Source organism: Candida tropicalis (genome assembly GCF_000006335.3).
Source record: "Candida tropicalis MYA-3404 genomic scaffold supercont3.1, whole genome shotgun sequence".
Classification (NCBI taxonomy): domain Eukaryota; kingdom Fungi; phylum Ascomycota; class Pichiomycetes; order Serinales; family Debaryomycetaceae; genus Candida; species Candida tropicalis.
In genome coordinates this window covers 975,652-989,659 of record NW_003020038.1, presented here as the reverse complement: position 1 = coordinate 989,659, position 14,008 = coordinate 975,652, and the positions used below count along the sequence as shown (strand labels likewise).

General features: G+C 34.9%; 3 protein-coding genes and 2 non-coding genes across 5 annotated transcripts; 2 read left to right on the top strand and 3 right to left on the bottom strand. All coding sequences in view use genetic code 12, as the record gives it.

The window, feature by feature from the left end:
• Positions 1 to 529: 529 nt before the first annotated feature.
• On the bottom strand, positions 530 to 3,148 carry CTN3 (carnitine O-acetyltransferase; the record flags this gene model as incomplete). The annotated part of the gene is made up of 1 exon (XM_002545630.1): positions 530 to 3,148. The coding sequence occupies one exon, from the start codon at positions 3,146 to 3,148 to the stop codon at positions 530 to 532; it is 2,619 nt and encodes an 872-aa protein (XP_002545676.1).
• Positions 3,149 to 4,147: 999 nt separating this feature from the next.
• Positions 4,148 to 4,241, bottom strand: CTRG_06339. The gene has a single exon. It is a non-coding gene; the product is annotated as a tRNA-Glu (tRNA).
• An 11-nt stretch (positions 4,242 to 4,252) lies between these two features.
• On the bottom strand, positions 4,253 to 4,345 carry CTRG_06338. Its single transcript has one exon. It is a non-coding gene; the product is annotated as a tRNA-Glu (tRNA).
• A 1,324-nt stretch (positions 4,346 to 5,669) lies between these two features.
• CTRG_00456 (uncharacterized protein) lies at positions 5,670 to 9,983 on the top strand (the record flags this gene model as incomplete). The annotated part of the gene is made up of 1 exon (XM_002545629.1): positions 5,670 to 9,983. The coding sequence occupies one exon, from the start codon at positions 5,670 to 5,672 to the stop codon at positions 9,981 to 9,983; it is 4,314 nt and encodes a 1,437-aa protein (XP_002545675.1).
• A 305-nt stretch (positions 9,984 to 10,288) lies between these two features.
• CTRG_00455 (cleavage polyadenylation factor subunit) lies at positions 10,289 to 12,901 on the top strand (the record flags this gene model as incomplete). The annotated part of the gene is made up of 1 exon (XM_002545628.1): positions 10,289 to 12,901. One exon carries the CDS (start codon positions 10,289 to 10,291, stop codon positions 12,899 to 12,901), a length of 2,613 nt encoding a protein of 870 aa, XP_002545674.1.
• Positions 12,902 to 14,008: the final 1,107 nt, after the last annotated feature.

The window sequence follows — 14,008 nt, the reverse complement described above, 5'->3', positions numbered from 1 at the left end:
CGTTCATTCACAATCTATTCTTCTATATGATGAATACTTCTTATCTACAAACCTTCTCCTCTCTCTCTTTCTCTCTCTCTTCCTTGCTGTGATCATTACAACCCGTGTGGTGTCCTCATTCCTTATCGCAGAGAGGGGGGGTCAGCCAAGAAACTTGGGTTTATTGGAGTTTGCACATCCAGAATTATAAAATAAAAAATTCCCTCTTCCTTCCCTTACGTAATCAAACACAAAACCAAATAAAACACAACTTTAAAAATTCGTAACTCGTACCCAGACACTATTGTTCAGACTTACTGTGAAACCAAATATAAGAAATATCACAAGTTAGGTTTAACTACATTATCATAGATAGAGCAAACGTTTAATGATCTTTATCAATAGTATATCTCAGGCGTGTTTATTCGATACATTCAACTTTCATGTGACACATTGATATTGGTAAGATAAAAACAAAAAAAGAATCCTATAATGTTTGAAAACAAATCTATACAAATAAATAAGCCTAAAAAAAATCAAAGACACAGTTTTAGTTAAATTTGGACATGTCCAAAGATCTACCAATAGAACTCTTTTTAGTAGGTTCTTCTTCTTCTTCTACTGGTTCTGCTTCATCGGCAGAAGAGTCGATGGCCGATCCACTTCCAGAAGGTAATGTATCTTCACTGTGGGATAATTTGTCTCTGATTCTTTCTGAAAGTGATTGTTTCTCTTTGATATCATAATTTTGAGCATTGGTTCTACTGGCAATCTTCAACAAGTTTGTAAATGAATGACGTCTTGAACTTAATGCACTAGAAAGATTAGAATGAGTTTGACTATTCAAGTAAGAATCGTTTCTTGAAAGTTCATCTGATCTCAATTCTAATTCACCAAAATCAAAATATCCATAACCACCCATCAATTCAAAATTATCAGCTTCATCATCTTCATCTGAATCTGATTTCTTGGTAGCACCGGTGGTGGTGGTATCATCATTATTATTATCTGGTTCATCTTTTTTCAAAGTAACATTGTCAATAGGGATTTCATTCTTACCCACTGTTAAAGGAATTGGGTGTCTCATAGATGGAATATCTAATGAAACGTGACTCAATTCATGTTCAATTCTTAATCTTTGCAACTCGTGTTTTCTTTGCTCAGAATCACTGATAGAAAGTAAAAAGTTACTCTTTTGTCTCAAATTGACTTTCAAGTCACGAACAACACGATGGAAAGTATCTAAAAATCTTTCAGTTTGTCTATGTTTAGAACAAACAGTAATCAAAACTTTGTCACGATGGATAATGTATCCAATACCAAAACCTTGATCAATAGCAGGTGGAATACCAAATAATCTCAAAGCTGGATTACCACAATTGGAAATCAACAATTCTGGACTCAGCAATTTATCAATAGCTGGATTCAACAATAATGGAATGGCAATTGCTTCCTTGGTTAAATCGGGAATTGGCGGTAAATGTTTATTAACTTCATTTAATCTAGCAACAGCTGTTGGCTTCTTGATAACTTGAATAATTGTCATCAAATGTCTTTCAAATCCTTTACCAATCATGGCGTCATGATATTGACGAGTATGTAATTCACAACATTTCTTGAATGCCTCAAATTTCTCCAGTGAACTAGCACTGGTGATATAAAGCTTAACCAAATTAGCAAGAGCATCATTTTGAACTGGGATCAACTCAGTTCTAGCATCCATGAATTTTCTGGTGGTGATTGGTTCCAAAGTATTAACAACTCTACCATACAATGAATAGTAGGCAATTTGGAAACAAATTTGCATAATTGAATCAACAGAAAGATTGAACTTGCTAGTCAAATAAGAATCCAATTTAATACGATGGGTCATATACTCATGTTGATTAATCAAATCGGCCAATCTGGTTTCTGAAAGATGGATAATGTTTTGTAATTCCTTGGTTTTGTTGAAATGAATCATCTTTGCATCTGGTTTGCTGACTGAAGAAGATTCGAATCTAATGTTGGAATCAAACAAAGTGTATTCTGATCCATTGATATTCTTGGCCAACTTCAAAACTGAATCGGTATAAATATCACTAATGAATCTCAAAATAGCAGTACTATCCATAGACATGGATTCCCAAACAACACCAGCAACGGAATTCTGAGTGACAATCAATTGCAATTTATCATACCAACGAGAAGTACAAGTACCAATCTGAACATTATCAGAAGATAATACAGAAGTACCATGGGAGATAACAGCAGTTTTTTCACCATCGGTTTCTGGAGTATTAGAATCCAAAATCAAGACAAACAATGCATCATCAATTTTCTTGATATTTTCAGTATTGGATTGTTCCAATTCCAATCTAGCCAATTTCCAATGTTTCAAGGTTTGAGTGGTTAATGAACCAATGGAGTTGTTAATAGATTTCACAGCATCAACTTTATTAGATTCATCAATGATTTGTTGTAAAATTAAAGAAAGTTCATGATCATTGAACCAAATCTTGTGCTTTGATTTGGTTTCTTGATACTCATCTTCCTTATATTCAGTGATGACTTCCAAAGTATAGAATTGATTGTTGGAAATAATCAAGATATGTCGAGAATCATTGATATGGTTGTATTTTCTCATTTTGACATCATGATTATGTTCCTCAAATTCTGGAATTCTGGTGGTACCAAACAAGTTTCTGTAACATTTCATGGTTAATGGGTTACCATTTTTAGGAGTAATATCTGGTTTCAAAGTTTCATTTCTCAAAGTGATAATAAATTTCAAACTTGAATTGATCAAATTGGCTGCTCTTTGAGCTTGATTTGGTGGGTTGATAGTTTTACTATAAGGATCTTCTTCCAAAATAAGATAAGGATTTCTTGGTAAAATATCACCCCTAATCTCACCATAAATTGACGGAGTCATATCATTATTCACAAAATTCAAATAGTTGGGGTACTTGTCATTCTCCGCAATTGCTTCCAAATGTTTTTGGATCAAATTGATTAAACTATCAGAAACAAACTCAGTAGCTTCACTAACAATATCAGAATAATCCTCTTGAGGCATAAGTGGTTTCAAAGATCCCAATAATTGTTGAGTAGTAGAAACCAACAGAGGAACCGGGATCTTTGGTAACTTTGCTTCGTTCTCAAACGTGTAGTATTGTTGAACAGTCATGGTACAATCGTCAATAAACTAAATAGTAAAGTAAACTGGAACACTTTACAAAAGATTTTTAATTATGGATTTATTTAAGAAAATTTGTTCAATATTTAAATGGGTTTATAAATAATTTGTTGGGCAGGACTATTATATTTTTCAAAACTTAAAATTGATTGGCTAGTATTTTTTATTTTTTTTTTTGTGGGGTTAATTCTATTACATGACTTTTCTTAGTTTTCTCGTCCACTCCGATATGCAAGCTTTCACTACACAGAGAATAAGAATAAGCAAGAAAAAAAAAACCCAAAATCGAATCATTAATTATTTAGTTGTCTGTTTGTTCAAAACTCCGAGTTATTCCTTCATCCACACACTCACTCACTCACTATCATACACAATGTTTCATGAAATATGCAATATGCAAAAAAAAAATTCCACGGATAACTTCTAATAAAATGTCCCTTTACTCCGAGGAAATCAACAAACTGATGGTATTGATATCACTTTCAGTACAAGAGAGTAATTCAAACACTCTTGATATGATGAAGTACAATTAATATGGGGTATAATTCACGTCCTGTAGTGTATGTTACAAATTCAACAAATACAACCATCCTTTCAACTTTCGTGTGCAAAGCAAAAAATAAACAACTCCCCCCCCCAATCTACATGAATCTGGCCAAGTTTAAGTAAAAATAATCGACCAGAAGAGTTGTATCGTAGGTCAGGAGTTTCTTGATGATATTACAAGAAGAATCACTGGCCCTATTACGTCTGTAGATCTACCACTACTATCCACTTACAATATTGTGTTCAGTGCGATAAGGAACCCAAGGAAAAATCAGTTTTGTCACCGAAGATATTTTATTTTGTGTATTTAGACTAAAAAATAAAAGTCCAAGACATTTTCCTTCTTCCAACTACTAACAAACCACCAGCACTAGTACTAGCTATAGTAGTTTCTGAACGAATCTCGAGTGCGTATTTGTTAATGAATGTAAAAAAAGTAATTTCCTCCCTCACGGGGAATCGAACCCCGGTCTGCTCGGAACTTTTAAACTCTTACAAGCTTGAAAGCGAACCGTGATAGCCACTACACTATGAAGGAAATTGGAGAAGCTCCCTTACGGGGAATCGAACCCCGGTCTGCTCGGAACTTTAAACCCAGGAGGATTTGAAAGCGAACCGTGATAGCCACTACACTATAAAGGAAATCTCTTGGAAGTGATAATCAGCCCTCTCAAAGACACCCACTAATAATGTATAGTCACGTGATATGTCTACACAATAAATATGTACTCAATTGTATAGAAATCATCAATTACTGGTGTCAACACATCAAAGAATCAAAGAGTATCCCCGTAATAGTTTATACATACAATTCAGGAAGTTATATTTATCTTAAACTATTATGGTGAACCCTTCATTTGTTTGATTCATAATAATGAAAATAAATACACTCATAGTTATTATCCTTGACATTAAATTCTATTTCGTGAAAATTTTGCACAGAAACAGCAGGAAAAAAAAAAGAAAAATGCCAAACAAAATACATCAATAAACTTTCTCTTAAACACTTGAAGCTAATGTATTATTTTAAGAGAGAAATAGTTTCTAACATGGTACATAACAGGTACTTATTGAAACCATATATTTGACAAGCTCATAGCGCATCAATGGGTTCCCAATTTAATATAATTTTCGTAATTCGCGTAACTAGGACGTAGAAGAAAAAAAAAAAAGAAAAATATATCCGACTATCCCGACCACAAAAATAACAGTTCCGGCGTAATGACTACGTTGTTGAGTAGCAATCCAGACCTAAGTCGATGATAAAAAAAAAAATAAGAAGAATGAATTGAAATGTACTTCCATTTGACAAGCTAACAGTTTAATAATCATATTTCCTTAGTTAAGGTTCATACCGATACATCTACCGATTGCCTTAAAAAAAGCCAATTTTCAAAAACCAAAAAGTATAATTTTTGTGTTTCCATCATCGGAAATTATAACATGAACAGCCTCCCCCCGTGCTATGCGGCTAAGGACATGTGTTGGGAATTTCTAACATAATCCCTTTGTATCTGTTTATTCTTCACATAAAATTGTTCTCTCAGTTTAACCGATTTGATATTTCTGATTGAATAAGAACTCAAGTAGAATCAGATAGGATCTATAATAGAAAATATATCTAATTATAGAACCGATATTACTAAAGGAAGCGGAGGGAAAAAAATAAATATCACGTACAAAACTAGATTAGATACAGTACATAATAATCAATTGTACTGGAATACTACCATTACAGCCATTGGAATTTTTTTTTTTTTTTTGTTTTGACAGTGATTTTACTAATTCGATAAACTCAGCTCAATTCAAAAAAATAACCACAACTTTGTTTATTTATTTATTAGCCTTCATTTTTTAGTATTTATTTATTTATTTATTTGTTCATAGTTGTTCATTATCAAGTACACAGGGTAACATTGTCTTATTGTCTAGCAGTTATATTCATTTTCCCCCCGGCAAGTAAACCATGACTGATTCTTCAAATTATTCTTCTGAGGAGAGCCCCCCTGGAAATTTCAAAAAGCAGCAACTACCAGATAATTCAAATCTACACCAAGATCAAACACCACCTCCACCTGGTAAGAAAAAGAAAAATAAGAAACAAAAACAAAAAGCAGATATATCTAGCCCAAGAACTATTGTTTTCAACAAACTGACAGAGTTCCCCCAGGATTACTGTAGGAACAAAATCCGAACTACCAAATACAGTCCGCTCTCATTTTTGCCCAAGAATATCTTTCACCAGTTTGCCCATAATGTGGCCAACTTATATTTCCTTCTTATCGTTATTCTTGGGGCATTCCAGATCTTTGGGGTACCATCCCCTGGTTTGGCTGCTGTTCCTTTAATTGTTATTGTTTGTGTGACAGCTGCCAAAGATGCATTTGAAGATTCCAGAAGAGCCGTTTTAGATGCAGAGTTCAATAATCAATACACACACATATTGGAACAAGTGAATTTTGATATTACCGACTACCGATACAACAATGATAATGTTCATGAAGAAAAAGTTTCATTATGGAGAAAATTCAAAAAAGCAACAACTAGAGGTTGTATCAAGGTATACAAGTTTTTTCAAAATAATTTCACCAAAAAGGGAAGAGCAAACAAAGCTAGACAGGAAACCGTGGATACCAGAAGAAAATCTTTTGATAGTGACGTTGCCTCCCCAAGAAGTTCACTTGACAACGTGGAATCGTATGGAGAAGCACTTCGATTATCAACCACCAATAGATCGCACAGCCATCGTGATAAGATCTTGAAGTTTGGTAGAAATTATTGGAAGAATGTGCGTGTTGGTGACATTTTGCGTGTTTACAATAATGAGGAAGTTCCGGCTGATTGTATTGTTTTGGCAACCAGCGATGAAGATAATTTTTGTTACATTGAAACCAAGAACTTGGATGGTGAAACCAATTTGAAAGTCAAACAAGGCATTAGATATTCGGATATGGTTCACAAGGCTGATGATATGATTGATCTTGAATTTGAAATTGAATCAGAAGCCCCAAACCCGAATTTGTACTCATATGAAGGTAACATCAAATACGATCGAGATGGTCACCAGATTCAAGAGCCTTTGTCTATCAGTAACTTTTTGCCTAGAGGTTGTACCGTGCGTAATACCAAATGGATCATTGCAATTGTTGCTTATACTGGGCAGGATACAAAGATTATGTTGAATGCTGGTATCACCCCTACCAAGAATTCACGTATCTCTCGTCAGTTGAATATATCGGTCATCCTTAATTTTGTATTGTTATTTGTCTTATGTTTTATATCCGGTTTGGTCAATGGTTTGTACTATCGAGGAACAAACAGTTCTAGAATTTATTTTGATCTACATCCATATGGTAAAACTCCTGCAATAAATGGGGTCATTGCATTCTGGGTTGCAGTTATTATTTATCAATCCTTGGTTCCAATCTCATTATATATCACAATTGAAATCATCAAGACTGCCCAAGCGTATTTTATTTATGCCGATGTCAAGATGTATTATGAGAAATTAGATTTCCCTTGTGTTGCAAAAGCTTGGAATATTTCTGATGATTTAGGTCAAATTGAATATGTTTTCAGCGACAAGACAGGAACATTAACACAAAATGTAATGGAGTTTAGAAAGTGTACCATCAATGGGAAATCTTATGGGTTGGCTTATACTGAGGCTCAACAAGGTTTAGATAAACGTGCAGGGGTAGATGTGATTGAAAAAGCCCATAGATGGAAAACAAAGATTAGCAAGGATAAAGAGGTTATGATTGACGAATTGCACAACAATCTTTCAAATAGAGATGTCTATGATGATGAACTTACTTTTGTTTCTCTGGAGTTTGTCAAGGATATCGTGGATGAATCTGATAAACAGCTGCAATGCAACAAGCAATTCATGTTAGCATTAGCATTGTGTCATACTGTGATGACCGAAAAGGATCCAGAAAACCCACAGAAACTGGTTTTGAAAGCTCAATCACCAGATGAAGCTGCTTTAGTGGGGACTGCCCGTGCATTGGGATTTAATTTCAAGAATGCTACTAAAAATGGGGCAGTAATAGAGGAATTTGGAAAATTGACTGAATATGAGATTTTAAACACATTGGAGTTCAATTCTACTAGAAAGAGAATGAGTACAATTATCAAAGTTCCCGGAAAGACTGCCAGAGATGAGCCTAAAGCATTGCTCATTTGTAAAGGGGCCGACAGCGTCATATTTCAAAGATTGGATCCTACATTGAATTCAAATGAACTCGTTAGCAAGACTGCACTTCATCTTGAGGACTTTGCCAACGAAGGTTTGCGTACTTTGTGCATAGCTCAACGTGAATTAAGCTGGAGCGAATATTCCGAGTGGAGCAAACGTTATCAAGCTGCTGCTTCGTCTTTGGAAGATCGTGAGTATAGAATGGAAGAAGTGGCAGATTCCATTGAACGTAACTTGATTTTGTTGGGTGGTACTGCTATCGAAGATAGATTACAAGCAGGTGTTCCTCAGTCTATTTCGATTTTAAGTCAAGCTGGTATTAAATTGTGGGTTTTGACGGGTGATAAAATTGAAACCGCTATTAACATTGGGTTTTCCTGTAATTTATTGGAAAACGATATGAAGTTATTAGTTGTTCGTCCCGAGCCTGATGATTTAGATAATGTGGCTCATATTGACCAATTGATTACCAAATATTTGAAAGAAGAGTTCAATATCGACGTCAGTACTCCAGAGCAAGTCGACAGATTGATAAAAGAAGCAAGAAAAGACCACTCCATTCCCCAATCCAAGGTGGCATTGATTATTGATGGTGCAGCTTTGTCTGAGATTTTCCAAGACTTGAGTGAACATCCTGATCCGTCCGTCCAACGTTTGCAGGATAAATTCTTGTTGTTGGGTAAGCAATGTAAGTCTGTTCTTTGTTGTCGTGTTTCCCCTGCCCAAAAGGCACAAGTTGTTAAAATGGTTAAGAATGGATTGCAAGTTATGACATTAGCAATCGGAGACGGGGCTAACGATGTTGCCATGATCCAAGCAGCCAATGTAGGTGTTGGTATTGCTGGTGAAGAAGGTAGACAAGCTGTCATGTCGTCAGACTATGCCATTGGACAGTTTAGATTTTTGACAAGATTACTATTGGTGCATGGAAGATGGTGTTACAAGAGATTAGCAGAGATGATTCCTTGTTTCTTCTACAAAAATGTCGCCTTCACACTCACTTGCTTCTGGTATGGTATTTACAATAACTTTGATGGATCATACTTGTACGAGTATACTTATTTGATGTTTTATAATTTGGCATTCACATCATTGCCAGTTATATTTTTGGGTATTTTTGATCAGGATGTTTCAGATACAGTTTCACTTTTAGTTCCGCAACTATACATCAGTGGTATTTTGAGCAAAGATTGGCATCAGTTTAAATTTGTTTGGTATTGTGTTGATGGTTTCTATCAGTCTGTGATTTCATTTTTCTTCCCATATTTACTATTCTACAAGGCATTCCAGAATCCTCAGGGAATGACAATCGATCACAGATTTTTTGTGGGTATAGTGGTAGCATGTATTGTAGTTACTGCTTGTAACATCTATGTGTTGATGAGACAGTACAGATGGGATTGGTTATCAGTATTGATTGTGGTCATCTCCATTTTATTGGTTTATTTCTGGACAGGTGTGTGGAGTGTCAACAAAAATTATTCTGGTGAATTCTATAGAGCTGGCGCACAAACTTTGGGTACTTTGGCAGTTTGGTGTTGTATATTTGTTGGTATTATTGGCTGTTTATTGCCTAGATTTACATATGATTTCTTGAATTCCAACTTCCGTCCTTCAGATGTTGAGATTATCAGGGAACAAGTTAGAAAAGGTGAATTTGATGAATATCCTTTTGGCTATGACCCAACAGATGCAGAGGATGTAGAGAGACACAGATTGCTTACTGAAATCATCAAAGAGGATCCGACATTATTTGAGAAGATGGAACAGGAATATAAGGATGAGGAACAGGAGAAAGAAACTAAATTGGGCCGAACTTTCAAATCTATAAAGAGACACACTACCATCAAACGAAACACTAAACAATCCGAGCAACGTTTGAGAAGAAACACCATTAACGATCAATTCCAGAAACATATTCCTTTGGAAGAATTACGACAACAGATGATTCATACTGGAGAATATACCTCAGGTAGATATTCGTTAGAGAGGTTAAGTACCACCCATGATCTTCCAGGAGTTGTTCAAGCTGATACCTTGTTGAAATATCACACCAGGAATAGTGTAAACATGAGTTAACTTCCGTTACAAGATGACTCATTTGTTCTAATATTATATTCTTTATTTCATATAATTATATACATATATTTATATATTAGTTTCCGTTGCATAATTTGATGAATAGTTTTTTCCTTGTAGAATTATATTGGTATAATGAAGTGTATGTCATTGCAGCGCATTTTTTGAAATAGCACACGACTCACTTTCTCTGAAAAAAAAAAAAAAAAAAACGAAACGAGACAATATTTGGTGGAAAAACCTAACTTAGATTGCAGATTTTACAACTTCTATTTGAATATTACAACTAATAGAATCGTGGTCCGATGTTTTCTTTTTCCCTAATTACTCCAGGGACGAATGATCACAGCTTTAAAGCTGGTCTACTAGAATTTGATAATGAGTTCAAAATTCTTACAGATCCTTCTTGGAATGGGGTTGACGTGGATTCAGTTTTGTTTATTGAACAACATCTTAAGGAGATTGATGTAATACTATTGTCACATTCCACTGAAGAATTTATAAGTGGGTTCATGTTATTATGTATCAAGTTTCCAAACTTGATGTCAACGATCCCAATATACTCAACACTTCCAGTCAATCAATTAGGTAGAGTGTCAACTGTGGAATGTTATCGTGCTAGTGGAATTCTAGGACCTGTTGATTCTGCAATCATAGAGTTGGATGAAGTGGATAATTGGTTTGATAAAATTAATTTGTTAAAATATCAGCAGTCTGTTAATTTGTTTGATAATAAAGTGGTGATCACTCCATATAACGCTGGGCATACTTTGGGAGGGACATTTTGGTTGATTACCAAGAGAGTTGACCGTGTCATCTATGCTCCGGCATGGAACCATTCTAAAGATTCATTCTTGAATAGTGCTTCTTTTATATCTCCATCTACAGGAAGTCCTCATTTACTGTTGCTTAGACCAACTGCATTCGTCACTGCCACTGACATGGGATCTGCAATGTCTCATAAAAAGAGAACAGAAAAGTTTTTGCAATTGGTTGATGCCACTTTAGCCAATGGAGGTGCTGTTGTTTTGCCAACTTCTTTATCTGGTAGATTTTTAGAATTATTTCATTTAGTTGATGAACACTTGAAGGGTGCACCAATCCCGGTATACTTTCTTTCCTACTCTGGTACCAAAGTTTTAAGCTACGCTTCCAGCATGTCAGATTGGATGTCAAACACTTTGCTGAAGCAATGGGAGGAATTATCTACCGTTCCATTCAATCCATCCAAAGTGGACTTGTTATTGGATCCAGCAGAATTGATTAAATTGAGTGGTCCTAAGATAGTATTTTGTTCAGGTATAGATTTGAAAGACGGAGATATATCGTCAGAAGCTTTTCAATACTTATGTAACGATACAAGTACAACTGTGATTTTAACAGAGAAATCTTGCATAGACTCTAGAAATGGATTAGGTGCCGAACTCTATAAGGAATGGTACACTTCTGCACTGAATAAAAGTACTGGCAACGGTGCCAAGGATGGGATAGCCGTGCCAATCGATAGAACCATCAGCTTACAGAATCAAACCAAAGAGGTGGACTTAACGGGACAAGACCTTTTGAATTTCCAAGAGAAGGTAGCACAGAAAAGAAAGGAAAAACTTATGGCGAAAGTGAGAGATCAGAAAAATCAAAACATATTAAGTGCCGATACTGTTGATGCGGAAGATTCATCAGATGATGATCGTGAAGATGAAGACGAGGAGGGACACTATTCTGATGAAGAGTTGAAGAAATTAGAACTAGCAAAAAATACGGCAGTTTCTACAAGTCAAGTAGCTGATCTTGCCAATCACGAAGCGTTTGTTATGGATACTATTAAACAGAATTTAGAGAAAAACCTTCCAATTGATCTCAAAATAACGCATAAATTGAAACCAAGACAAGCAATGTTCCCATATTTCCCTACAGCACACCGTGAAAAATTCGATGATTATGGTGAAGTGATTGATATTAAAAAGTTTCAAAAGAATGATGAAATATCACATAGTAAGATCATCATGGAAGGTAAGAAGAAGTTTGATGAAAAGAGGAATAACAATATTCGTAATAACAGAAAAGGTAGAAACCAAAACAAACAACAAGCCAATAAATTAACCCCACAAGAACAAGTTAATCAACAAGTACTTCAGAAATACCTTGACACTTTGTTTAAACCCAAAAAGAGAGTATCCACTGGCGCAGGAGGAAAAAATCTCAAAATTAGATGTGGTTTATCATTTGTTGATTTATCAGGATTGGTAGATTTACGTTCATTGGGTATAATTGTTCAAGCCCTTAAGCCTTACAATTTGATCTTACTTCCAGACTACTCTAATCCAGATGGATTATCAAATGTTAGGGATTATTTTACCAAGCAACAAGAAGAACACGATCTAGAACAGACCAAGAAGAATGCAGTACATTCTTCTAGATATTTGTCACTCGCTTCCATCAGGGATGGACTTTCCAGCGCTATGTCGCCATACTCCAACAGTGTGATGAATGTTTTAGTTGTCCATGATAACGAATCCGTCAAGATCGGTGCCGATGCTGAGTCAGGATCCATTAGTTTGAATAACTTTGAAGTGAATTTAGATGAAGTTCTTGTAAAGGAGTTAAAATGGCAAAAGATTGGAGACAACTACAAAGTTGCTAAAGTGTATGGTGAGTTAGAACTACAAAATCCAGCACCTCCACCTTCAAAACGTCCAAGAAAATTGCAAGACTATATGAATGCATCAACCCTTTTTTCGTTGAAGAAAGTGGATGGTACCAGCTTGGCGGAACGCAGACAAGCTATTCAAGAACAATTTAAAGATCCCAAAATACGTGCATTAGTCTCAAATGGACCAAAATTGGCGATTGGTAATATTCGATTGCCAGATCTTAAAAAGCGTTTACAGAGCAAAGATTTGACCGCTGAGTTCAAATGAGAAGGTACTTTGGTCGTCAACGATGTTTTAGCAATACGAAAGATTGCCTACCGAACTATTGAAAGTGATGAATCTGGGGGATATTGTCTTTGATGGAAAATGTTTGTTCCTTTTATATTACAACGTTTAAAGAATGTATTATAGAAATGTTACCTTATGTTATAATATTTGATTATAAATTTTGTTTTTTAGTACGTAACATTAGACAGTAGTAAGTGTGGGATGTTTGTTTGACACAGGTAGTGTACGTTAACAATTTTTCACAACCAATGATGTTTGACAAAATACTAATATAGCGCAAGAGAGAGAAAGACAGGGAAGAAAAAAAAAAAGAGGTTCATATTGAAAAGCATTAGGCTAACACCGAATTTACCAAAGAAACTCAAGGTAGTCTACCGTTCATAATAGTCAAAAAGTTAAAATGCAACCATATTCAAGATCCGGGGGAACAAGAAGATGTTTTTATGAGTTTCAATCATGGATGTCCTGTGTGACTTCTTCCGACACAACTTCGATAAAACAATGTAAGGCTAGTTTCGAAGATTATGAAGAATGTTTACATGGATTGAAAGATAGAGAAAAGGTCAGATTAATGTTACAACAATTGAAAGACAATGAAACTCATAAGAATGGAATAACTGCATCAGAATTGTACAAGGCATCCAACACTATATATGAAAATTTGGATTTGATCAAAAAGGAATAGACATATGTATACTGGTTTTTGTTTGATTAGGAGTCTTTTTCTATTTCATCCATGCTTAGAGTACTATATATATATATATATCATCAGATCATTAACTTTTCATTATTTTTTTTTGTTTCATCTTATTTTATTATGTTTTTATCTGGTAGTGGAACTTACTTGCCGTGATCTATTCACAGTTGTCCTATACCTATAATCTCAGGGAATAATATTTCCAACATCAATCTATTCAATACAAATGTATACTATTTAACCAATTATCAATATTTATATACGAAAAATCTACAGGAATCATTTATTTGTGTTTTGTTTTATTCAAGCTGTAGAATTCATTAAAAGTGATGGGGGTATATTCCACTTCAGATGTTCTTTATTTTCTGTGAAGAAATAAAAACAAATCG